Source organism: Pan troglodytes, chromosome 5 (assembly GCF_028858775.2).
Source record: "Pan troglodytes isolate AG18354 chromosome 5, NHGRI_mPanTro3-v2.0_pri, whole genome shotgun sequence".
NCBI lineage: Eukaryota > Metazoa > Chordata > Mammalia > Primates > Hominidae > Pan > Pan troglodytes.
This window is the reverse complement of record NC_072403.2, coordinates 61,233,931-61,259,124: the sequence shown is the minus strand read 5'-3', so window position 1 is coordinate 61,259,124 and position 25,194 is coordinate 61,233,931. Positions and strand designations below refer to the sequence as shown.

At 35.7% G+C, this 25,194-nt stretch overlaps 1 protein-coding gene across 1 annotated transcript in view; it reads right to left on the bottom strand.

Annotated features, from left to right (window-relative positions):
- Positions 1–233: 233 nt before the first annotated feature.
- The window catches only part of GFRAL (GDNF family receptor alpha like), a 72,268-nt gene continuing 47,307 nt past the window's right edge, over positions 234–25,194 (bottom strand). Inside the window, exons 7-9 of the mRNA XM_001157000.6 lie at positions 2,883–2,978; positions 2,717–2,789; positions 234–370 (exon numbers count right to left, since the gene is read on the bottom strand). Of these exons, the coding sequence (XP_001157000.2) occupies positions 307–370; positions 2,717–2,789; positions 2,883–2,978 (233 nt within the window). The 3' untranslated portion in view covers positions 234–306. The remainder of the gene's footprint in view (positions 371–2,716; positions 2,790–2,882; positions 2,979–25,194) is intronic.

The window sequence follows — 25,194 nt, the reverse complement described above, 5'->3', positions numbered from 1 at the left end:
TGGCGGGTACCTGTAATCCCAGCTACTCGGGAGGCTGAGGCAGGAAAATCACTTGAACCTTGGAGGCAGAGGTTGCAGTGAACCGAGATTGAGCCATTGTACTGCAGCCTGGGCAACAAGAGCAAAACTCCGCCACAAAAAAGAAAAGGAAAAGAAAAAGAAACAGAGAGGGGAGGGGAGGAGAGGAGAAGAGAGGAGAGGAGAGGAGAGGAGAGGAGAGGAGAGGAGAGGAGAGGAGAGAAGAAAAGAGGAAAGAAGAAAAGCAGAGAAAAGAGTGATTGTTATGGGTCCATGACTCCTAATGAATCAGAGTTCTCCAGGTATTTGGATCGGTGAAGGATCTCTTGCTTTACTTGATATTCTGGAAGTTCTGTATAAAATAAAAGTAAAAGTTAACAACATGCCATTTTAAGGATTTCACAAATGTGCTTGTGTGTGTTTGCATTTTTGCTGGAGTCTGCACCTGGAGGAAAAAAATAATCAAGTTCCAGAATGTAAAGTCCCAATAGTAAAATATCATATTGTCTTTCTAGGGAGCATCACACCTTTAACTATGATGTCCAAGTAATCATTTTTTAAAAAGTCCTTTCTTTTTGCAAATATTTAAATTTTTAGTTGTTTCTCTGCAAAATTCTTTGAAGGCTCTGGGCTATTTGAATATAGCATAACATGAAACGAATGCAACTATCTTATTCCTTACAGAAGACAGGTATTCACATGGGTTGGGCTTGACCATCAGGTGAGTGAACAATGTCTGAAATAGCAACCATTCTTCTTTCTTTAGGGAGCATTATTTATCTCCAGGTGTGGGGCAACACAGGTTTTGTTGCCAATGATGCTTTTGTTTCAATTTGTTCTTTTTATGATGGCTTTAAATTTTGTCTCTTTTATCCTGGACCTGGAGTTTTCCGATTACACATTATGATAAATTTTAAATTATATGAAAATAATTTGTAACTAAATACAAATATATTTAATAGTATGAATAATTTGCTTTAAAATACACATTAGAATAAATTCAAAACATTTGTCCATAATAATAACACCCCCACTGCCATCCAAAAAGGGATATGCCTTCTATGCAGGTGAGAAAAAAGATGATGTTACAGCAAATACATAGGAAATTATGAGTAGTCTATATCTTGTATCTGTAGCAAAACAGTAATATCTAAAAACCAGTGGGATCATGGAACAGGTGTAAATTTTATACATTCTGTATGTAGTTAAGAAGTAAAGATTGAGAACCATTAAAGTAAGATGTTTTTGCTGGGCCAGAAAACTGTCCATATTTTTTTGTAACAATGTTTGTCATGGAATATCTAGGCAGGAACAATAACTAAACAGTGTTCTCAAGTACTTAAAACCAAATAAAGTAAACTTTAATAAATTCCAAATGCTATTTTTCCCTCTTAGCAAAGGACTGTAATTATTTGGCTTTCAACCCATATTTTAGAACCCATGGAATGTCTTCTCATACAAATGTAACTTTTAAGGCCTTGGAGAAAAGCAGTGTGTTTTGGTACTGATTTTAGTTAACAACAAATTAAATGCTTAGAGGGGTTGGGTCCAAACAGTGGATACATTTTGTTTAGCTGGCATTGCATTTAAAAATAAATAAATTAGGATGTCCGTATGTACCTGACCCCTTGGTATCACCATACACCTTCTCATGCCAGTCTTTTATTTGCCTAATTGTCAAGGCCTTTTTAAGTCTGAGATCTCTGGAGGAGCAAGATATGTTTATATGTATTGTATAGTTGACTGAATTAATCTTTCTAGGTGTCAGATGTCATAAGGTAAATCTCCAGTGAATACTTCTGTTCCTCTGAAGGCCCAATCTTACTGATATAGTTTGTGTGTGTACTTACATGTATATATGGCTGTATACACACTTATGTATATTTCTTCATTAACATTTATGCTACTCAAATTTTACAGACATGTACCCATATGTATAAAGAATAAGCGAATGAACATGATTGATGTTTAAATATGAGTTTTTTTTAATTAAAGGCAAGTCTACACTATTTTATGTATAGCTGTAAATGCTAAATAAGTGGAAAAATTTTAAACACTAGACATTTAGAAATCTAGAGGTTGATGTATATCTCATCTCATGTCTCACATGCCTGCTGGAGCATTACTACATTCCAGCAATAAAAGCAGCCAAGATTTGGAGAATAAATTAATGTCAGGCAATGGTAATGTCTTTCTAGGGGCACTCTGTGAGGCTTTATGAAATGTCTTTTTCAATAATTGCCTATTAAAAATGAATAAAATGTATTAGCATATAAGAAATTAGAGTGAAGAATACATCTTCACGTAAATACAAACTGTATGCAGTAAACAATAGGTCAGTTATGTGAGCCTATCAATCATGCAAATGATTTGAATAACAAATGCAGCAAAGTTCAATTTGGATTTGGTAGGGAAGCCAAGGGGAAAGATGGATAAGAGTTTAATTGGAAGGAACATACAATGCATATGTGCTTATAAAATGCAACATAAAAAATCTCCTATGATCACATTTTCCTTATGTAGGAAGACTGAAAGTAACGTTTCCATGGACCTATGCCACATAAAACTTGATTTAGTATGTCTTAACAGAGAAGCTTTCATTCTCAGGCTCTTTGTAAGCTCAGCCATTGTGCAACATGCTTTAACACAGCTAAGTGACTCCCTTTCAGACCTTTCCTTCTAATTTATATTCAGTTACCTAAGCTTGACCATAACCAACAGAAGGATTCCACAGGTGACTGTCATGCACATGGCAGCATAGATTACTTCTCCTAGAAAAAGAAAAAGATTAAGAAAAAATAGTCACTGGATTTTTAGAGGAAATAAATAATATAAATATTATAGAGGATTGATTTTTAACTGACCATTGAAGGGGGAATGAAATCCAGTTAAAGTGATTTTGTTTGCATGTTTTCTTGTATACAATGCCATGCCTTTGACATTAGACAGGGTTGGATAATCTGAAAGAAAATCATAAAAATGAGATTAGTTACATATCATGCATTATTTTAATTTTATGGATTACAATTTGCTTTATCTTTTAAGGCAGCAATTTATTTCCATTACATTATTTTAATCTGATAGATTTGAATAAAACTAGGAACAATTTTCTTAAATTTTAACAGCCTGTTTTTCCCCTTTTAATCAGATAATTTCTGTGTATAAGGTTTTATTTTTTGCAAACCAAGATTAGTACAATGATTATATTTTATAACATAAATCATTGTAACTTATATACAGACAAGAAAAATAAAAGATGATTACTTTAGGCCATCTTTGGGATATTGAAAAAGATCCTTTCTTTACAAAAGTGATTATTTTAATGTACCTCTGCACTCAGATACTGGAATACCTAGTTTTGCTTTTTTCCCTTGTTCTCTTTTTCTCTCTATTAGCTAAACCTTCAGTTTCTCCTGTTACCTATTTTTGCCTCCCTTCAGAGCTATTCCTGGCCATTCTGAGGCGCTAGTCTTCTTGGCCATGTTTCTGAGAAATACATTCCCACCAGTTTCCAATAGCTCACAACTTTAGAAATCATGCTTTAGAGTGACCAGTTCATAAAAACAAATCTTTCCCTGTGAGGACAATCTTTTCTCCTTTAACAACAGAAAGATGCAATTGTTAAAATTAACTGATAGATCTCTTTTAGGTGATTTTTATCAATAACTTTAAAGTGAAATCACTCCGAGTTTTGAGTAATTGGACACAAATATGAATGTCATACATACCAATAGTTTAGTAACCAATTTATGTAATGAAGGTTAAAGCTGGTTTTGAGGCAATAAGAAAAATGAGATAAAGCTCCCGTTTTAGAGAGGTTGCTGTCTTCTGTTATAGATGCTTCATGCATTTTTGAGACCTGACACTAACTATGAGTAGACAGTTGTTTACAAAAATGTATGTATCAAACAATGGGATATTACATCCGATGAAAACTAGTGACAACAGACTCTGAGCAGGAAGGGAGATAAGAAAATCTACAGTCACGCATTGCTTAATGATGGGGATATGCACTGAAAAATGCATGCTTAGTTGATTTTGTGCTTGTGTGAACATCATAGAGTGTACTTACACCAACCTGGGTGGTATAGCCTACCACATGCCTAGGCTATATAATATAGCCTTTGCTTTTAGGTTACAAACATGCACAGTGTGTGCTGTTGTACTAAATAGGCAACTTTAATGCAATGGTAAATATTTGCATATTTAAACATATAAACATAGAAAAGATACTATAAAAAATACGGTATTATAATCTTATGGGACCACTGATGTATAGTCTGTCTGTCTGTCGTTGACCAGAATGTCCTTACGAGGTACATGACTTTATTACCAAATGTTCCATTCAGTTATCTCTCCACCCAGGGCTGCTGTTATTCAGAAGACAGCTTATTGGGAGCCAAGATTTGAGCACTGTGTTAACAATAATCAGTAGAGAGATAGATTGGAGTTTCAGACCAGTAGTAAACCTCCCAGAGTGGGTCAGAAAGCAGCAGCCCAATACAAGACTAGAAAAGTGAGGATTTTGTCATTAGAAAACTCATTCTCAGGGGGTCTGAACTCAAATACAGTTAAGGCATTTTTTAAAATAGTTTTAGTCTCCAACTTGCATATTGGGTTACCATCTATTTAAGAAACCTCCAATGTGGCTGATGCCTGTAAAACCAGCACTTTGGAAGGCTAAGTTGGGAAGACCACTTGAGCCCAGGAGTTTGAAGCCAGCCTGGCCAACATAGCAAGACCCCATCTCTAAAAAGTTTAAAGATTAGCTGGGCATGGTGGTGCACACCTGTAGTCCTAACTTCTCTGGAGGCTGAGGTGTGAGGATCACTTGAGCCCATGCATTCCAGATTGAAGTAGCTGTGATCAAGCCACTACACTCCAGCCTGGGTGAAAATGCCAAGACTCTGACTCCAGAAAAAAAAAAAAAAAAAAAAAAAAAGCTTCCCCCTTGTTAGAATGCAAAATAAACCACTTAAGAATGTAAAAGTAATAGAGGTAGAACTTGTGAATTATTTTTTACTTTTGTGATTGTAAAATTACTTTTGTATTCACTATAAAGTTGAAAGGGGAAAAATGAGAAATTTTAAATAATACTGTTTTTTAATAAGGGGTCCTTGAAAAAAATTAATTTTAATCACATTGATCATACAGACCTTTAGCAAAATAAATGATCACAATAAAATTGTGTATTTAAATCAATTCAGAATATGAAGAATCAATAGTTTTACTTCTTTTTAAGTTCTATGGCCTTTTTAAAAAAAAGCTGTAGCTAGATTCATGGCCTAAGTATATACAATATACTTTAGATGATTATTAATTATTTAAATGATGCTATGGTTTTTCCTTATGAAATTCTATCCCTAAGTATATTTAGTCTAGTTGGGTATTACAGTTCATCTTTGCAGAAGAAAAAAGTATTATTTTGAAAGAAAAAAGGCTTTTTTTAGATATGTAACTGCCTTAATTGTTAAACACTCACCTAGCAGAGTTTAGAAAGAATCATCTCATTTACTAAATTTCTCTCACATGGAACTCATTAACAACGTTATAATAGATCAGTGACAGAAATGTTAGCTAATTATCCCAGTGAAAATTTAAATTTGTCTAGCAATCACTCCACAATCTTAAATATTGCACCCTAGGAGGATACCGAATATCAGTTAGAAAGATTAATGTTACTGAGAGTTTCTTGGCTACTGAAGCCCACTGGAGTTGCTTCCCTGCCTTTTATAAACAGTGAGGTTTACAGCGTTTTGTAACCATGAAATTAAAGTCAGCAAAGTTGATAACTAACCTCAGTCCCACACCATCTGCTCTATTTATAGATAAACACTGTCAGTGACTTGTTTATCTTAACTTGTACCCTGGAGAAATTAAACACGATTATGAACTATATTGTAAAATCCTTGTACATTTGATGGGAAATCAAGATTAATTTCAATCTTGCATTAGGAACAAATTTAGGTAATATTCTCCCCAAATGAGCTATGGAGAGGTGAGCATTACTGTTTCTTTTTTCTTTTTTCTTTTTTTTCCAAAATCCTTGTGCAACTGTAGTTGAGAGTTCATGGGGACTGAAACTCTGCTTATATAATTCACATGAAACAGTAAATGCATTGTAAAAGTTATGGTCGATCAGAGACAAAGTAATGATTTAGAAGTAAATGTCAGAATACTTGAGATATAATTTGAAACAGAGATTTAACATATCACAAACTGCAAATTTATAAACCTTCATTTCATTTTAATTAAAGCATAATTTAGAAGAGTCAGCTTGGGGGAAAAATGCCTGTATCTAGAATGAGTTTCATGGGAAAAAAATAAGTTCACAAAATTGAACAGTAATTTTTACCTTGAATTATATTACACAAGCACTAGGCGAGTTTGTAATAAATAAGACAAATGAAAGATAATGAAAATAGTTTGTACTATAATTTATAAATTTCAAGACTTTATATTTCATATGTGGAGGTTTCAGTGTATGGATTACTTTCAATGAAAAAATATATAAATGACATTACCACTGATTGTCCAGACAGGTTTTGATGTCTTCATTTGACATTGAATAACTCACTTATGGCTACCCTTTGGAAAATGTGTAAAATTTTACCTAGCTGGCTTATATATATATATATATATTTTTTTTTTTTTCCCATAGGCTGATTGAAAACAACAGGGGAGAGTTAGGAAAAAATAAAAGAAAGAGAACACTCTTTTGGAGAGCGTTCATAGTCATTTCGAATGATGAGACAATCCAGAAAGTTTTATATGTTACTGAGTTATGAAATGGGGAACCTCCATCAGAAAGAATGCACAATTGTAGTGAGAGTAGAAGGGAAAACAAGGATAAAATATGGGATTTCTTTTTGGCTCCTTTTCTCATTTTTCTTTCTTTCCTCCTTCTCCTCCTTCTCTCATTCCTATCTTTCTTCAAAAAGTATTTAGTGAGCATTTACTATTAATAGACAGTGGAGATTTTTTAAAAAGTGATCCACGTGTAATTTTTCAGTATTGTTGAATGTGGTGTGAAAATACACCAGATTTGATGTCTTTGCAGTCATTACCCAAAGACCACATAAAAGCTGACGGCTCAGGAACCATTTTGTTACCTCTAGTTCTCCCTCCTTTCTCATTAGTACATTTTCAAGCCATCTTGAAAAGATCCCACACTACTGCATTAAACTGTCAATATGACAACTACCTTCCACCTTTTCTGACTATCCTTCAATAGCCAAATGTCTTGAAATAGTTGTCTTGAGAATTGTCTCTGATCCTCAACCCATTTCACTTTACAACATTTCCAAACAGGTTTTTGCTTCACTATTCCACTGAAATTATTATTTCAAGATCAGCTAAGGCCTACTTGGTCATTTCAAATATTCTTCTTCACTGGCTTCTTCTGCTGTCTTCAACTTCTAAAGGCTGGAGTTCAGTCCTGGCCCTTCCCTTTAATAAGATTCAGTCCTGCCCCTCCCCTTTAGTAAGAAGAAACCTAATAATCTTACTGAGTGATCTCAGTTTTCCAATGATTTTAAGTAAACTACAGATTCATTTCAAGCTACCTTCTTGATATTTTTGCTTGCATATCTTATAACCATCTCATATTTAACAAGTTCTAAACTAAATGTAGGTTTCCTCTTACTATACTTACTTCTCTCACTGTGTTTCTCATCTCAGTAAATGAAATGGCCCATCTATATTATTCAGGTAATCTGGAAATTATCCTAGATTTTTTCCCTTCTTTCAATCGTATATCCCATTAGCCAGTTTGTCTTGTTGATTTTACATAAATAGGTATCTTTATTCTTCCTCATTGCAAACTGCACTGAACTAGCTAAAGTGATCATCATATTCCAGCATAGGTGCTTCAATAAATACCCCCAGTAATCTCAACTTTTTTCCTGTTTTCACTTCTGCCTGACTACAAGGAAAGCAATCAGGGCTATCTATTAAACATCCAAATGAAATCATTTATTTCCCTTACTTCAAATCTTTAAATAGCCTCTCACTGAACTTAAATGAAATCCTAAAGCCTCTATCATGTCTAGAAAGTCCCACATGGTCTAAACCCTAGCAATCTGTTTGGTATATTAAATCTCGTCTTTGCCCATTTCATTCCAGCCACCAAGAGGCTTCTTTCCTCCCTCCTTGCCTCTTTTCCTTCCTTCCTCTTTCTCTTACTTCCTTTTAGTTTGCCAAACACATTAAACATTTTCTTTACTGCTGGAGCACTTAACCCTTGCTATTGCCTCTTCCTAGAACAGACTCCTTCTCTTTCTTCAGGTGTCTGCCTAAAGACCACCTTCTGGGAAAGATTTTCTCAGGCCATTTTACTCAAGTAGAATCATCTGTCATTCTCTATTTCCAAGGGGACACAGTAAATTCAACGTTTTTTTTAGAAGAGGCAGAGTTTTTAGAATTATGTTCCATAAAACACTGGTTCTACAGAATACTTTTATGGGTTAGACAAACAAAAGATCCCATAAGTAAATGACTTTAGAAAATTTTGGGTTAGATGTAATATACGCATTTTAGTTGCAAGTAATTTTCAGTTTTTTTTGACATAATATAGTGGCATACATTACCTAAATTTACTTTCTCCAGGGGATATATTTTAGAATCCAAGAAAACAAATTGGAAAACATGGATATATGTGATTAAATGGCAAGGATTTATAAAATTTGTGCAGGCATAAGATGTTCATTGAGGATCTTTATTTTTGCTTAGTCAATGGAAGGCAAGAGAACACCACACTGAAAACATTGTGTGTTGATAAATGTAAGTACTAATTTATAATCCTTACCTCTACTAGACACATATATATGTACAAACGCTAGGTACCACAATTTCTCTTCATCTGTTTTTCTGGGAGCCAAGCAAATTTTTCTTTCGTTTTTTCTTTTTCAGTTATTTATTTTATATTATGTTATTCTATTTTTTTTAACTTTTAAGTTCAAGGGTACATGTGTAGGTTTGTTACATAGGTGAACTTGTGTCATGGAAGTTTGTTGTACAGATTATTTTATCGCCCAGGTATTAAACCTAGTATCCATTAGTTATTTTTTTAATCCTCTCCCTCCTCCCACCCTCCACCCTCTAGCAGGCCCCCATGTGTGTTGTTCCCCTTTATTTGTCCATGTGTTCAAGCAAACTTTTCACCCTGAGGTTTGAAAGATGCCTGAACTTTCAAGTGCTACTCCTATTGTTGCTTAGAGAGGGCGATGTGATGCAACATCAATCCCACTTTTGCTGCCAGTTAATCTGGCATTCTTCAATTTCCCAACATGTCCCCATAAGATATGGAGAATTTAGAATCTGCTGTCTATTCAGGAGACCCATTACAGCAGAACCAGAAATGAATTCATGGATCATTTATTCCTAGTTACCTGTAAATGTCCACAGAACAATGTGATGATAAGCACCATATTTGGACCCAAGTAAAGGTTACCTACGTAAGTAATTACTTCCTACTTCAAAGCTAGCATAATGACAATCAATATGGAGAGATATTCATAAAATGATGCATGACCTTGCTCCCGTAAAGTTCTTGATCTAGTTTCCAGTAAGGGGAAAAATGTAAATAAAGCAAGGTTGAATCAATAAGGGACAACCAGATAAATGGTACACTTTGAGGACTAGTGGGAAATAAGAATAATTTGCAGTCTGGGTGTCCTTGGAAATCAGATGAAGGAGTTTATAGGAGGGAAGGATGAAAGTAAGAAGAAGGGAGAGCAATGAATGTCTTCTGCACACAAAAGTGATCAAGGCAGAGTTTAAGAATTAGTCTAGTCTTGGTATATAGGTTGGTTTCATGAGTGAAATCTAACTAGAAAGCAACAGCAGAAATTTAGGCTTAACAAGATAAAAACTAAACATAGGCAATAGAAGCTGGAGTCGAGAAGAGAGAAGTGTAGGATATATTTAAAACAGAGATTTTCATTAGAAAGCAGAATGGTGCAGAGCATAGAAGCACAAGTGTTAACATCAGATATGGATTAAAAACCAGCTCTACTTCACTCCCAGTCAGTCATTTTAGGCAAGTTATTGAGATTTTTTCCTCAATGTTTTTATCCTTTTTTATTGAGATAAGTTCTTGCTTTGTTGCCCAGGTTACACAATCATACTTCACTGCAACTTTGAACTCCTGGGCTCAAGCAATCCTCCTGTCTCAGCCTCCTGAGTAGCTAGGACTACAGGGGCATGTCATCATGTCCTACTAATTTTTATTTTTTCTAGAGACAAGGCCTTACTATTATTGCCCAGGCTGGCCTCAAACTCCTGGCCTCAAGCAATCCTCTTACCTTGGCCTCCCAAAGCTCTAGGATTACATGGATGAGCCACTATGTGTAGCCCTTTGTCTTTAAAGTGATATGATGCCTACCACAAAACTTATGGTTCAAAATTAAATAAAACAGTATGTGAAGACAGTTTGAAATGGTGTTTGGCACAAGTTAAGTGCTCAAAAAATTGTATCATTATTAAGCATTAGACAATGTAGTTTTATTTAATATGAAAAAAATGAGGAGGATTAAATCAAAGATTATTCCTAGAACCTTAAGGTGACATGATGTTTTAGAAAATATTTGGAATCAAAGATGAAAAAATAATAGAAGAGAGAACTAAGTCTGTCTCCCCTCTCTTCAACCTGGCTATGCAAATCCAAGAACAGTGGCTGTGGAATTAGAAAAAACTTGACTACCATCTTAAATGAGTCATCCACTAGATGCACTACTCTTGGACAGTTAATTTAACCTCTGAGCCTCATGTTTCCCCTATATAAAAAGGGTATTGCGATAGATTGTATTTTTTTAATAAAGATTCACTTCTCTTTTGCTGTAAAAATATATGCATGCACCATCCAATGCCCTGTGAGTTAGACCACTACTTTTGTGTGTGTGTGTGTGTGTGTGTGTGTGTATGTGTGTGAGATGGAGTCTCGCTCTGTCGCCGAGGCTGGAGTGCAATGGCGTGATCTTGGCTCACTGCAACCTCCGCCTCCCGGGTTCAAGTGATTCTCCTGCCTCAGCCTCCTGAGTAGATGGGATTACAGGCGCTTGCCACCATGCCTGGCTGATTTTTGTATTTTTAGTAGAGACGGGGTTTCACCATGTTGGTCAGGCTGGTCTCAAACTGCTGACCTCGTGATCCACCTGCCTTGGCCTCCCAAAGTGCTGGGATTACAGGTGTGAGCCACGACACCTGGCCTAGAGCACTACTTTCTATGGGAGGTCAATATTTACTACTCCACTGATATTGGGCTCACCTTGACTTGCATTTGTCAAAAATGTAAGAAAGAAAGGACATGTATTATATTCATGCAGATATTTAAGAGTGATCTTGTTGCTTGTTTTTATCTTTTCAATAAAAATGGCATGTTCCCAATGGCAACTGTGCCTTCAGCCTGAGTCTAGAAATGGGAAGCAGAACCCAGCTGCCTACATGTGTCATGACCTAGAAATCAATCTTTGTTTTTGTATGCCACTGAAATTTGACAATTGCATGTTAGTGTATAACATAGCAAAAGCTAATTCAGGGGTGTGATAATATACCACTAATAAAAATTTTTGACAGATTGCAGGTGCTTAATAAATACTAGCTTTTTCTTTTCTCTCCTGTCACATACCTGTCAATAGACTTGCAGGTGCAAAGAGAAGAAAAAGTGAAAGGGGTTTAAAGAAAGGTGAGAAAGGAGGAAACTGGAGAAAGGTCAGGAGAGCGTTGAAGAACATTCCCACGTTGGAAATAGGAAGGCTTTCCCTTCTCTTTTGGGAAACATTAGGCAGTGAGGTATGCATTAATTGCAGTCACTCCTTATTTATTATGCACCAGTGTTATTTTAAAGTCCACCATATTCTCAAAAGTAAGTATGGGATGCAACATCATTATCTCTACTGAGATTTAAATTATTCCACGTCAGTCAGGGCCACATTCCTTTTATTCATAAACATCTTACAGTACTGCATTACCATATGAGGTATTAGCACCTTTTGTAAATGTGGATTTTCCAGCTGATTTGTCACTTTACATATACACACAAATACATAATGAGAATTAGAAATAAAAATACTAGTAAACATAGATGATAGAGTGGAGTGAGGAGTAGTGTAGCATAGTAGAAAGGGGTCAGCCTTTGACTTCCAATCATGGATTGAAGACCTTGCTCTAAAATTTGTACTTTTGTTTTTCCTTCTTTTTTCTGACTCATTCGTGCTCCAGTTTTCTATCCTAGAAAATTTTAGGATAATAATATTTACTGTTTTTTTGTGAGGATTAAATGAGGCAAGGCATGTGAGGTAACTTGCAGAGGGTAAACATACAACAGGAGCTATTTTTTTTAAATTAAGAAATTATGTTTTGCTAGTGGTTACACATTAGTATTACCTATGGAGCAATGAGAGATTTCTGGGTTCTATTGCTGTACGTTTTGATTTAATAGGGCAAGGGAAAAGTAGAGATAAGTACTAGGCATTCATAATTTCAAATACTTTTCTATACCCTTTCAATACATGGTCAGACACATAGAGGGAACAACACATGCTGGCTGGGGCCTTTTGAAGAGTGGAGGGTGAAAGGAGAGAGAGGATCAGGAAAAATAACTAATGGGTACTAGGCTTAATACCTGGGTGATGAAATAATCTGTATAACAAACCCCCATGACATAAGTCTACCTGTGTAACAAATCTGCACATGTATCCCTGAACTTAACATAAAATTTTTAAAATAATGAAACAAAAACATGTAAAACATATATCTATACAGTCAGGATGTAGACCATTGGTAGAAAGGGGAAAACTCATGATTTTGGAAATGAAAAAGAGAAAGAGAAATCAGATCATAAACAACATTATAGTGGGCTAGTGGAAATGAAATACTTAATTAGTGAGGGGAGCTGGGGGAAGAACAGGAAGAGGGAGAGGTTGGGGAGTTATGTTTCTTACGAAAACTCCTTTAAAAATAAGCTGGTAGAGAAGAACCAGACATAATGACGGTAACTGCTAAGCCAGTTTTACCAACTGAAGAAAAACATATTTGGATCAGTAAGAGATGTTACCACCTCAAAAGTTCCCTTTCAGCTACCTGGCAGTATTAAAATAACAAAAGCAATTAAAAGGAATAATATTTCCATTTTAGGGTAGGGGTGCTGGAATGGCAGTTTGGGCCAAAGAACAGTGAAAGAAATTGACTGAGTCGAAGCAGTTGTGTAGAAGTGTTGGAAGTAGCTATTAGGGTTGTAGACATATGCTTAGTGTACATTTTCAATGTAATAGCTACCATATGTTCTTTCAACAAAATACCATTGTGAGTTTTAGACTGTCTGTTATACTAGAAAGAGCTAGTGAATAGAGATTCAGGGATTGAATCATGTCTGGCCTGGAAACTCAAAACATCAAGAGTAGCATCTTCCTACACAGACCCCAGTGACACACAGCAGTGTATCACTAAGATGAGTCGCCCTCTGAGAAAACTCTGCAAACAGAGTTATGTGGCTTTTCTTGTTTCAGATTGCCTTCACTCCTAACTAAAGCAGACATGCACTCAGGAACTAGTGGACTCTGGCCTCCTTTGCAACTGAGTTTTTTTGAAAGACACTAGTATGTGTCTACAGTTAATGTCTGGCCGCCTGACTCAGGTGCTAATGCAGAAGTAGAACATCAGTCCCAGAGTTATGGCAAACTTGAAGTGCATTGATGCTTGAGAAAGCTTAGTCTCTAGCTTCAGCAGCAACCAAGGGAAATCATTGCTAGAAGAAAGGACAGAGACAATGGGGAGCAGTGTCTGTCACAGAGGCTCGAAACGCCACCAAGGGCTCACATGTGTCATGCAGTGGCTTTCATCCATTCTACATTCTTTTATCTGGTTTGAGAACTAATTTGTTTACTAATGATTTGTACAACATACCCTAAATAAATTCTGTCCAAAGAGTAATGGTTGCACAGAATGAAAATTACGTTGTTCTCATTTTATAGCTTATTAGCTGTAAATGTGACATTAAAACATTCTTGCAACTTTTAGCCTGAGAGATATTTATTGATGTTTGCAATGTTGTAAAGGATTTTCTTGAACCCATGAAAAGAACTCTAGCAGATGGGTTGAGAAAATCGGATACTAATGGAAGACGAACTGTTGCCATCATCAATGGATTCTTCACAAATGTCTACTCATTACTCACCTATCTCATCCAAGGAGCTTTATTTGTCTAAGTACCAAACATTCTTTTTTTCTAAAGAGTCCCTCTTTAAGATGATATCCCAGCATGTAGGTGCCAGGGCAGTAACTATTAAGTGCCCACATATGGTGTTTTATGGCAATACATCTGATGCTATTATATTGTTGTCACAAGAATACTTGGCTCTTTAAGCCAAGAATACACATGCTCATAACAAATGATTTTTATGACTTCACATACACAATCACGATGCAAAGAAAGTATAAAGGAAAGGCTGCTTGTTTTATGCAGCTTTGGCACTAACCCTATCCCCAATTATAGGCAACAAGAGGATTGTATGAAGCCAATGAAAATATAAGGGTGGAAAATGGAAAAGATAATACTATGATTTCATGTACTGAAGGCTGTTATTGTTCAAATTGCAACAGTATTGTTTTGTTGTTTTATTTCCCTCCATGATCTTAAATGCTCCTTTCTTCTCTAGTAATGCCAAAATGTGAATTGTCTCACTCATCAATGGCAACTCTTTAATCTTTATGTTTTGGCTTTGAGCAAACAACAAAGGTAGTCAAATGATGATTCATACAACATTTCATGTTCAATGGAAGATTTTTTCCCCTCCCTTAACAACACCTATGCCTTTACAGTAGAGTTAGAAGAAAATGAAGGTAGAAGACAGCCGTTCTCCTGTTGTTTCTGTTGGAGTTTGTACACTTCAGTATTTCCAGATTATAGCCCTGTGAAGCATTTACTGCAAAATAGGAAGCCTTAGCCAAATATGCAGTGTTTCAGGTCTGCAGACAAAATTTAAACCAGCTGGATTTTACTGGGAATTTTTGAGTGCAAGTAAACCTAGTGGTGAAACTAAAGCCAGCATTTTTCTCCATTGGAATGAGCTGCATCTTTAGGAACTACTCCTCCATGTCTCTTCTCTTGAGGGAATTTTGAATTTTGAAAGGTCGTAAGATAAAATCTTCCACATAATTCCTTAGAGTATCTGGTTGAAATCTTAGCCAACAAAGGTAGAATTTGCAGCCAGATATGATGCCTCTTTTAGTCAAATCTTGAGAGAGATGAGGGGAAGCTGGGTCTCTCTCAGTAATCTAATTTTAAGTTGCCCAAATTAAAACAGATAAAGATTCCCTATACACATATACTTACAAAAACAGAGCCAACAGACACGCATTCACTTAAACTCACATACATTTACAATAGTGCCTGGTCAAAGTGGCAAATAATGACCAACATACTGGATTTGTAGGTGACAAAAGTTGCACATCATATTTTTGAATGTCCCTTAGGTGAAAATTATTGTGTTCCTTGCTAAAAAAATATGCAGTTTTATAGATTAAAACACGTAAGTACTAGAAGCAAAGAAACGTGCCTTATTATGATTGTTTATTGAATATGGACACATTATGAGCTATTTAGAATTTTTAAAACAAAGCAATAAAAGGTAATCTGGAACTAGAGAAAACCCTTTTATCCCAAATCTCAATTTAGCTCTCTGAAAGAATAAGTACTGTTTTCAAGGGCAAAGAAAGAAATAATACAGGCTTTCTTAAAATTTTAGTATAATATTAGGAAAGGAAAGTTATCGGTGGGCTACTTGTCTTTTTAATATTAAATAAATAGTCACTCCAGAGGGGGCCACATACACAGTCAGTCTGGAGTTTGCTTAAATGGCCCTGAACCTAGCCTCAGTTACCTAATCCAAGACTATCAGAACACATCTAATATCAGAGATCATCTATTTCTTTGAAATCTTTACTAGAATTTAATATGTGAGAAACCTGAGCTCTAGGGAGAAGATAACTAATTTCCTCTACACAACCTGGTGGACGTAGGGATAGAACTGGCTTCCTAGGCTCTTCTTCTTTATATTGCAACAAATTGCCTTTCATCAAACAAACTTTTTAAATAGTCTCTTATTATATTCCTGTGTTCCCTGTGAAATGTAACATTTATAATCAATGGATAATTATAAGATTTATATCATTAGACGAGAGCAGTATATTATGGTGAATAATATCACAGCTTCTGGTGCCAAAAACAGCTATGTTTGAATTCTGGCTCTATTGTCTTTTTTTGTGACTTGGACAAGTTACTAATTTCTAGGCGCCTCTGTTTTCTTTTGGGTAAAAGAAAGAGCACCTACTTCACATATTGCTTGTAAAAATTAAATTAATTAAGCCACATAAAATGAATAGAACAATGTCTGACACATAGCAGTCAATTAGGTCTCAGCATCTTGAGCAAACGAAAGACAAGTCAGCTAGCATTAGTAGTCAGAATGTAGCTTCAACAGGGCAAGCAATATCTTTAGATGTTTATTAAATCTCCATTTTTAAGATACATCTTTTATAGCTTCAGTTTTCTCCATGTCATCATTTTACAATGTTGAGATAAAGTGGCAAGCAGATCCATGAGAAGATTCTTTACAGCTGGTCAAATGGGATAATTATTTTCAAGACTTTGTCCAGATTCTTATACTATTAATATTAATGTAATGTTTTCTTGATATGCTTCTGGTCATTAGTCTTTCACTATTTCTGTAGTTTCTTTGAGGAAGGTAGTAGTGTGCTCAAAGGGAAACACCTGATTGTCTTAGTGCTTTCCATCAGAAGTGACGGCAAATGTAAAGCTAATTGCACAGGTGGATCTCATCTATAGGCTCCACCTCTATTCTAAAGACTGATGCTTTCCAGGATAGTCCCAAGTATACCATCAGCAAGGTTGGAGCATTCCTCATAGGCTAACTCTGTAGCTGAGTCTGACTTTTTTTTGTTGCTGCTTTTTGGAGAAATTTAGGAAAATCTAGAATGAATTTAAGGGACTGAGATTTTCCTATTTGCGAAGTTCTGAGGCAAATTCCAACTGCCATGACCAAAGAACCTCTAAAGTTGCAAAAGTTACTGTGGAAAATATGACTTACTCAAATATGTTCAGGTTTGACTTAGATGTTAAACAACTAACCTTATCCAGCTGATCTCTCCCTGACACACATCTGTTGGTTGCTCTTTGCTTCCAAGTCTAATTTTACCCAGTGCGAAGCAAAAATTCTTCACTCCTTTCTAAACACAGTGTGCTTGATGCTGAAAATCAAGTGATGACACTCAGTGTTCAGATGTTTTCTGACTCTTGACTTTTATCTGTCCCATCAGTTGTTATCAATGTAAACAGTAAAATTGTGGGGCCAATGGGAATTCTTCCGTTATCCAAGTCTACTTTTTCATGTTTATAACATGATAATCTTGATACTAATGCCTCTGGAATATAGTAACAGTTTATTTTTAATTAATAGAAAAAATAATGCTTCTCTTTCTCTTGAGTCTGGGGATGTTTTATTGTGTGGGGATAAATGGAAGCTCTTGAGATTTTTTAATATACTTTAAGTTCTGGGATACACATGCAGAACATGCAGGTTTGTTACATAGATATACACGTGCCATGGTGGTTTGCTGCACCTATCAACCCATCATCTACATTAGGTATTTCTCCTAATGCTATCCCTCCATTAGCTCCCAACCCCCCAACAGGCCCCAGTGTGTGATGTTCCCCTCCCTGTGTCCATGTGTTCTCATTGTTCAACTCTCACTTATGAGTGAGATCTTTTGTTCCATTGACTTGGTAAGCAAATTCGAAAACATCGGGATGGTATCTCAAAGGAACTAGTGTTGAAGTTCTCCTTATGGAGTTAACACTAGTGTATGCTATGTTTATGATTTAAGTAAGTGAACTTTGCCAGATTCCACCTGATTTTCCGAAAAGAATCAATGAGTACTCTAAGCCAGTGTTTCATGGAGTGTGGTACCTGGACAAGCAATTTCAGCATCACCTGGGAACTTGCCCTAAATGTAAATGCCCCAGTTTTCAAGCCCATTGGATTAGAAAGTGCATCATGTCAATCGGGTTAGTCTATTTCCCAGTATACGGCAGGAAGGTATGTACAATCATGTGTAGCTTAATGATCAGGACTAGAATACATTCTGAGAAATGCATCATTAGGAGATTTTGTTGTGCAAATATCAGAGAATGTACACAAACCTAGGTGGTATAGTCTACTACAGATCTAGGCTATATGGTCTAGCCTGTTGCTCCTAGGCTACAAACCTGTACAGCATGTTACTGAATACTGAATACTGTAGTTAACTTGTAACACAATGGTATTTGCGTACCTAAACACAGAGAAGGTAAAACACAGTATAACAAGGTATAACACAGTAAAAATACCATGTTATAATTTTATGGGACCACCATCATTATGCAGTCTGACTTTGACAGAAACATCATTCATTATGCAGTGCATAATTGTATATGAGATTGGATAGTAAATTCATGTCTTCTTAAAATGTCCTCAAGAAATTGTTGAGGTAGTTGCTATTTAAAATGTGATCCTTAGAGGTAATTGCTATTTAAAATGTGATCCTTAGACCAACAGCATCAGCCTCACCTAGTTGCTTGTAGAAATGCATATCTCAGGCCCTACCCCAGACCTAATGAATCAGAATCTGGATTTTAACTGGAAACCATGTGATTCTTATGAACAATGAAGTTTGCAACTAATAGCCCCAGTTGATTATCTACCCTAAAATTATTCAAAGATAACACCATACTTAAGAAGTCACTTATTCTAAGAAAATATACCTTAGATCTTCCAGAAATTTTCTACCCATATTACATGTTTAACATCATAATTATTCAAAAAGTATTGATTTGCCTGATTTTTCAAACCCCTCAAAATCTATGATAAAAAATAGTATTTACTGAGTTTTACTATGTTTCAGATATTTCTTTACTGATATAATTTTTGTACCAACATTCTTAGTTAGAAATGTTTATTGTGATTTTCATTTCACAGACTGGAAATTGAAGCAAAGTGAGAGAAGTAACTTGTTTATGGTTACTTATCTTGTAAATGATGGAAAAATTATTTGAACCCAGACATATTGGTGCTATATTGCCTCTCTACGGCTGTGCTCTGTAATAAGGTCTATTTACATTTCCAAGCACAGAATTTGACTTCTAGAGTCATTGTTGCTGATTATTGTTTTTAATCAAAAATGTAAGAGTCAGGCTGAGGAAGCAGAGTGGAAGAAGGGGCACTATTTATATTTTAAATTTGAAAGCTAATAATGGTTAAACACACTGATTTTTCCCTGAGGACCCAACCCAAAGAAATATCTAGAATTCTAAGTGTATATATTAAATAGCATAAAACCTAAAAGTTGTAGAGTTTATTATAAATCAACATTTTTACATTGGATGGTATTTAAAGTAATTTTAAAGAAACAGTTTATTTGTTATTATTCTCTTTATTGCTAACTTAAAACACATATGCCTGTTCTCTACAGAATTCAAAACAATGCAAATAATAAAAAACAAGATCCTTAAGGAATAATCACTTATTTCTAAGGGGAAAAACAAACATTTATAAGTGAATGTCTATGAATCCAATGGACTACAAATTCACCATGGAACCATTTTAATCCAGAAAATACCAAATACTGGACTGTTTAGAGGCTATGATGTAAATATGAATACAGAGTAGAGAAATTCTGTCAAATGTTCCTTGGAAAACCAAGAAGCTTTTTTAGCACCTGGACTGAATTTGAAGGAAACTAGACTTGAATTAGAGTTTTGTGTAGAAACCAAGAAAAAGTCAGTGGTTTTGGCTAGATGAAGTGATTTATTTAAAGCCAAAACTTAACATAAAGCTCCTGAAATACTAATTTATATGAATTGGCTATACTAGAAGGTGATGTATGTGCATTTATGTATACATGTATGTATATCTGTGTGCATAAGACAGGGAAAGAGAGAGACAGAGGAGTTTTTGCAGGGGAAATGTCTTTCACAATTCACTTAGCTCAGTGTTCTATTTATAGTCTGTAATCTTTCTTCAGACAGTCAGTGATCAGATAATAGTAAAAATTATAACATGTAATTATAAAAGTGAGTTCGAGCCTTTATTAATTCATTTTACACAGTCTTTGCATTATTTTGATAAAATTAAGTTTACAATTTTATGTACTTAAGAAAAAAATGTAAGACTATGTATCATGCACCTCCATATATAAATGAGTGTATTTAAAGTACTTTCTATAAAAATGCTCGCTAATGGAATGTTATTTTTAAATCCAGACCTTCACTGGGAGTAGACAGATGAAATGTTGTAAGGCAGGATGAAATGCAGCCAAATAAATCATCTATCCATTGAATGCAGACAAGTAAGATGAATAAACCAATCTTACTAGCATCTTGACATCTAACATGAGGGATCGATAGACAGATGGGTGAGAAGTATGGCTATAAAAAGAAATGAAATGGTAGAAACAGGTACGGAAAGGCTCTTTTCTAAAGCTTCTTGAAAAAGACTATATACATTTTGAGGAGTTTTTATGTTAATATTTCACAAAAGCCAGCTGGTTCTGGAAATCAGTTGGGAACAATCTTTTGTCATTCACAGATAGGGCTAACCATATCAGTCATTAAAGGAATGCACACATTTAAGAGCAAAAATGTGTTAGGATCAATTGCGTATTTGCAATGATGACACCACTCAAGGATCAACTGTAAAATTATTTCCTACTACTCAAACTTTTTGAGAGCAGATCTATAAAAAGGAAAAGTGTTGGAAAATACAAGGAGCTTGAAATGTTTTTATTAAAGTGAGCAGTAGCAGCCTGGTCTTGTTAATTCCTGATTCTTTTGCTCAAATATTTGAATTAAAAATTCCAGCTTGAGTGGAAACATAAAGAATTGAGGCTCTAAATAGAGAAGCAGTATTAGGATACTTCCAATAAAGCAAGGAAAAACTATTGAATTCAAGAACAGTGCTGCCATAGAACTATGGTTGACTTTCATTCATTTACTCATTCATTCATTCACTACTTATTGACTGGCTAATGTGTACCAACAATTGTTTTGGGCACTGGAGTGAAGCAGGCCACCTTGGGAGCTGCATGGTATTAGTCTTATTGGTCTTTCCTTTCTGAGCACAGACTTCTCTTATTCCCTGAGAGGTGTAAGTGAAAAGAGGATCTGGGACCCATGGCTGGTGACTGGGTTTTCCCAAATGTGGATTAGAGAAGTGGTTCCCAGACTTGCTTGAAAATCAAAACCACCTGGATAACTTTTTAAATACATGTTGCTGAACTCTATCCCAGGCCTACTGAATTAGAATTACTGGGGTTAGGGCTAAATACCTATATTTTCAACACACTGTCTGTATATTTCTGAGGATTAGCCAGATTTGAGAACCAAAAATTTAATGTCCAGTAATACTCCTCAATAGTTTGGGCTTGTCTTTGTGACCATGTTTCTTCATTAATAGTGGAAAGATTGTTACTAATAGAGTTGGGGAACCAGCTGGCTTTAGTAAAACCTTAATATAGAAACCCCTAGCACATTGTTGGTGGAAATAAATTAGGGCAGCCATTATGGAAAACAGTATGAAGTTTCCTCTAAAAATTAAAAATAGAACTACCAAATGACCTAGCAATCCCATTGCTGGGCATACATCCAAAGGAAGTGAAATTAGTGTGCTGAAGATATATCTGCATTCCATGTTTATTGCAACACTGTTCATAACAGCCAAGATATGGAATCAACCTAAGAAAATGTGATATACATACACAATTCAATACTATTCAACCATGGAAAAAAAGGAATTTTTTTATTTGCAACAACATGGATGAAACTGTATAACATTGTGCTAAATGAAAAATGCCAGGCACAGAGAGACAAATACCACATGATCTCACTTGTATGCGGGATATAAAAATGTTGATCTCATAGATACAGAGAATAGAGGGATGATTATTAAAAGCAAGGGTTGTTGGGGAGATATTGGTCAAAGGATGCATAACTACAGTTAGATAGGAAGAAAAAATTCAGGAGATGTATTGTACAACATGGTGACTATAGTTAATGATGATATATTACATTCTTGAAAAATGCTGAGAGAGTGAATGCAAAGTGTTCTCACCACAAAAATGATAACTATGTGAGGTTATGTATGTGTAAATTAGCTAGATTTAACCATTCCACTGTGTGTGTGTGTGTGTGTGTGTGTGTGTGTGTGTGTGTGTGTATTTCAAAACATCATATTGCTTATGGTAAATACATATAATTTTTATAGCAATTTAAAAAATATATAAATTTGGGGAAAAAGCAAAACATAAAAAATAAATTCTGAAAAATGTGTAGCAGTATTCACTATAGTCTTTGTAAGGCATCAAATAAAAGAAGCCTAGTGGTTCAATTCTTAATCCAAATCAACATAATGGTTTTAAAGGCAGAGTGTTAAAGAAGGAAACAACAGACACTGGGGTCTCCTTGATTGGGGAGGGAGGAGGAAGGAAAGGAGCAGAAAAGATAACTCTTGGGTACTGGGCTTAATACCTGGGTGATGAAATAATATGTACAACAAATCCCCATGACACATGTTTACCTACGTAACAAACCTTCACATGTACCCCCAAACCTAAAATAAAAGTTAAAAATATAAAAATAAAGGCACAGTGTGTAACATATACACAATATTTTCTATTTAATAGTCACTTTATACACTTAATCTCATTCAAGCTCTCAGGTTGGTATATGGAGTCTCTGGCAAGAACTCCATAGGAGAGTTACAACACAGACACCTTGGGCTCTGAAGCAAAGCCATTCCATCTGCAGTAGAATACTCCTTGCCATTTGAAATTTAGCACCTATTGGATATTATCAGATCTGTTAAGTAAATGATTCCCAGAAAGATGAACCCAGTATATCAGTGTTTACTGTCCATGCACAGATGACTACAAACACTCACAGAGGTGGCTCTAGAAGCCAGTGGTAAAAGGAAATCCTTCCCAGAGGCAGAACATGAGCAGTACTCTTGACTGTTCACTTTGTATGGAAAGACAAGTGGCTAGAAGTAAGACTCATGGTCAGCGGTAAATTGCTTGGTCAAAGGGATTAAAAAAAAACAGCAGACTTGGAAGACTGTAGAAAAGGGAATGAGGGAAAAAGACTTGTGGAAGGACCCATGGTAGTGGCAAGACGTGGGCAAATTTTTATATCTCAGATTTTTGCCAGCAGAGAGTATCTACCACAGAGAAGACCCTCCATGACCATACTTTTGCAGTGAGCTTGAAGAATGTAGCTATGGTGGCAAGGATGGCAGCTATGCATGGGCCTGACAGAATGGATTTCCTCTCCATAAGGCTGATCAGTTAGTGTTCTACCAATGCTGAATGGCAAACCTTCCAGCAACAACTGATACCTATACCAAGATCTTATTTTAGCAGGTTGATGGCAGATTCATAATACCATAACCTTTCTACTTGAAAGAGGTAGTGATGCTTTCCAACTAGAATTTATACTTACTTTGGATATGAATTTGCCTTCCTTCCCCACCATCAAAATGCTTCATAGAATGCCTAATCTTTTTTTTAAGCAGCTGCAACCTTAGAGTGCTTCATCTTGGACATTGTACCATGCTCTTCATTTTTCTTTTCCCAGTGCTTTTCTGTCACTGAAGCACGAAATGTGGGGACCCACTCAGCACTCATGCATACACTGTATGCAAGTTTGAGGGAATCAAGTCTAGTGGGGTCACCCCAAATCAGTGAGGGACAGGATCCAAAGGTCAAATGATTTCCCCTTTCTTCTCCTATGAATAAAGTTCAGTGATGTATTTCACAAAGCATCTTAGAAGGTCCCAAAAGAAGCAAACTTCAGTTACCTGAATTAGAAAACAACTCAGTATTGCATCTTTTTACTGACTCTTGACACCCCATCTCCTTTACATGTGCTCCCAGATAAACTACTGCACAAAAGTCATTGCTTTATGCTTTGTTCTCTGTTATATGTACTGGCCATATTCAAAAATAATTTCGGACCTTTCAGTATCTATCTATAATAGAGTGGTACAAATGATAATTAAATAGGGCTAGTTTTAGGGAGACAGATTACATGCTTTGTTGGAAATACTGTGGCAAAGACTGGCAAGCCACTTACCAAATTCACTTTTCTTCCTCCAAGGTATTGAGCTAAACTATATTTCCCAGCCTCCCCACAGATAAGTAGAAACAGAAGTACTTGTGTAATGCATTTATGACTGGCCCCTAAAAATCTCCAGTGTAATGTCTTTTTCTGAATCTGCAGGATGAATGAAGAAGCATCTGTAAACTTAGAAGAGGGTGTGGCCATACAATAGAAACATTTGGAATCACTAAATAGCTGTATAACACCTAAATTCCTCTAACTCACTCAACCCATCCCACCTCTTCCCTCTGGAATTATATTTCATGTGAGTCAGAAATTAACTATTGTTTCGGCCTACTGGTATTTGATGTGTTATTGGTGATGGCTTAGTGATGCCTAGCCTATATAAAAATTGACACCTTGAAGTAGGGCAGCTGCCACAGTTTAAAATACGGAGAATTGTCTTAGCAGTCAGGTGGTGAGAAACTGCCTATTGGGGGCTGGAAAGATGGAGACCCTTTTTAAACTGTGAATTGGCAAATTATTTGGTATAATTTGCAAAGGAGATCAGATATCCACCCAGCCAGTAGCACTACATGAGGTGGTTTGAAAGAACTGGAGTGATAGTATGAATGGCTCACTCTTGGCTGCTTGAGCAGGGTTTTACAAAAGAGACATGAGCTCAGGTAGAAATTGGTTGTCAAGCAAAGATTAGAGGCATTAAAATAAGGATCCCCTAACATTGAAAAAGCCGACTACTTGTAGGTCCCAAATAGTAAAAGATAAGATTGAAAAATATCCAAGAGCAAATAAACCCCAAAGCTAGCAGAAGACAAGAAATAACCAAGATCCAAGATAAATTGAAGAAGATAGAGACATGAAAAACCTTCAAAAAATCAATAAATCCAGTAGCCATTTTTTTAAATAAAATAGCTAGCTAGACTAGTAAAGAAGAAAAGAAAGAAGAATCAAATAGACACAATCAGAAATAATAAGGGGGATATCACCACTGACCCCAGAGAAATACAAAC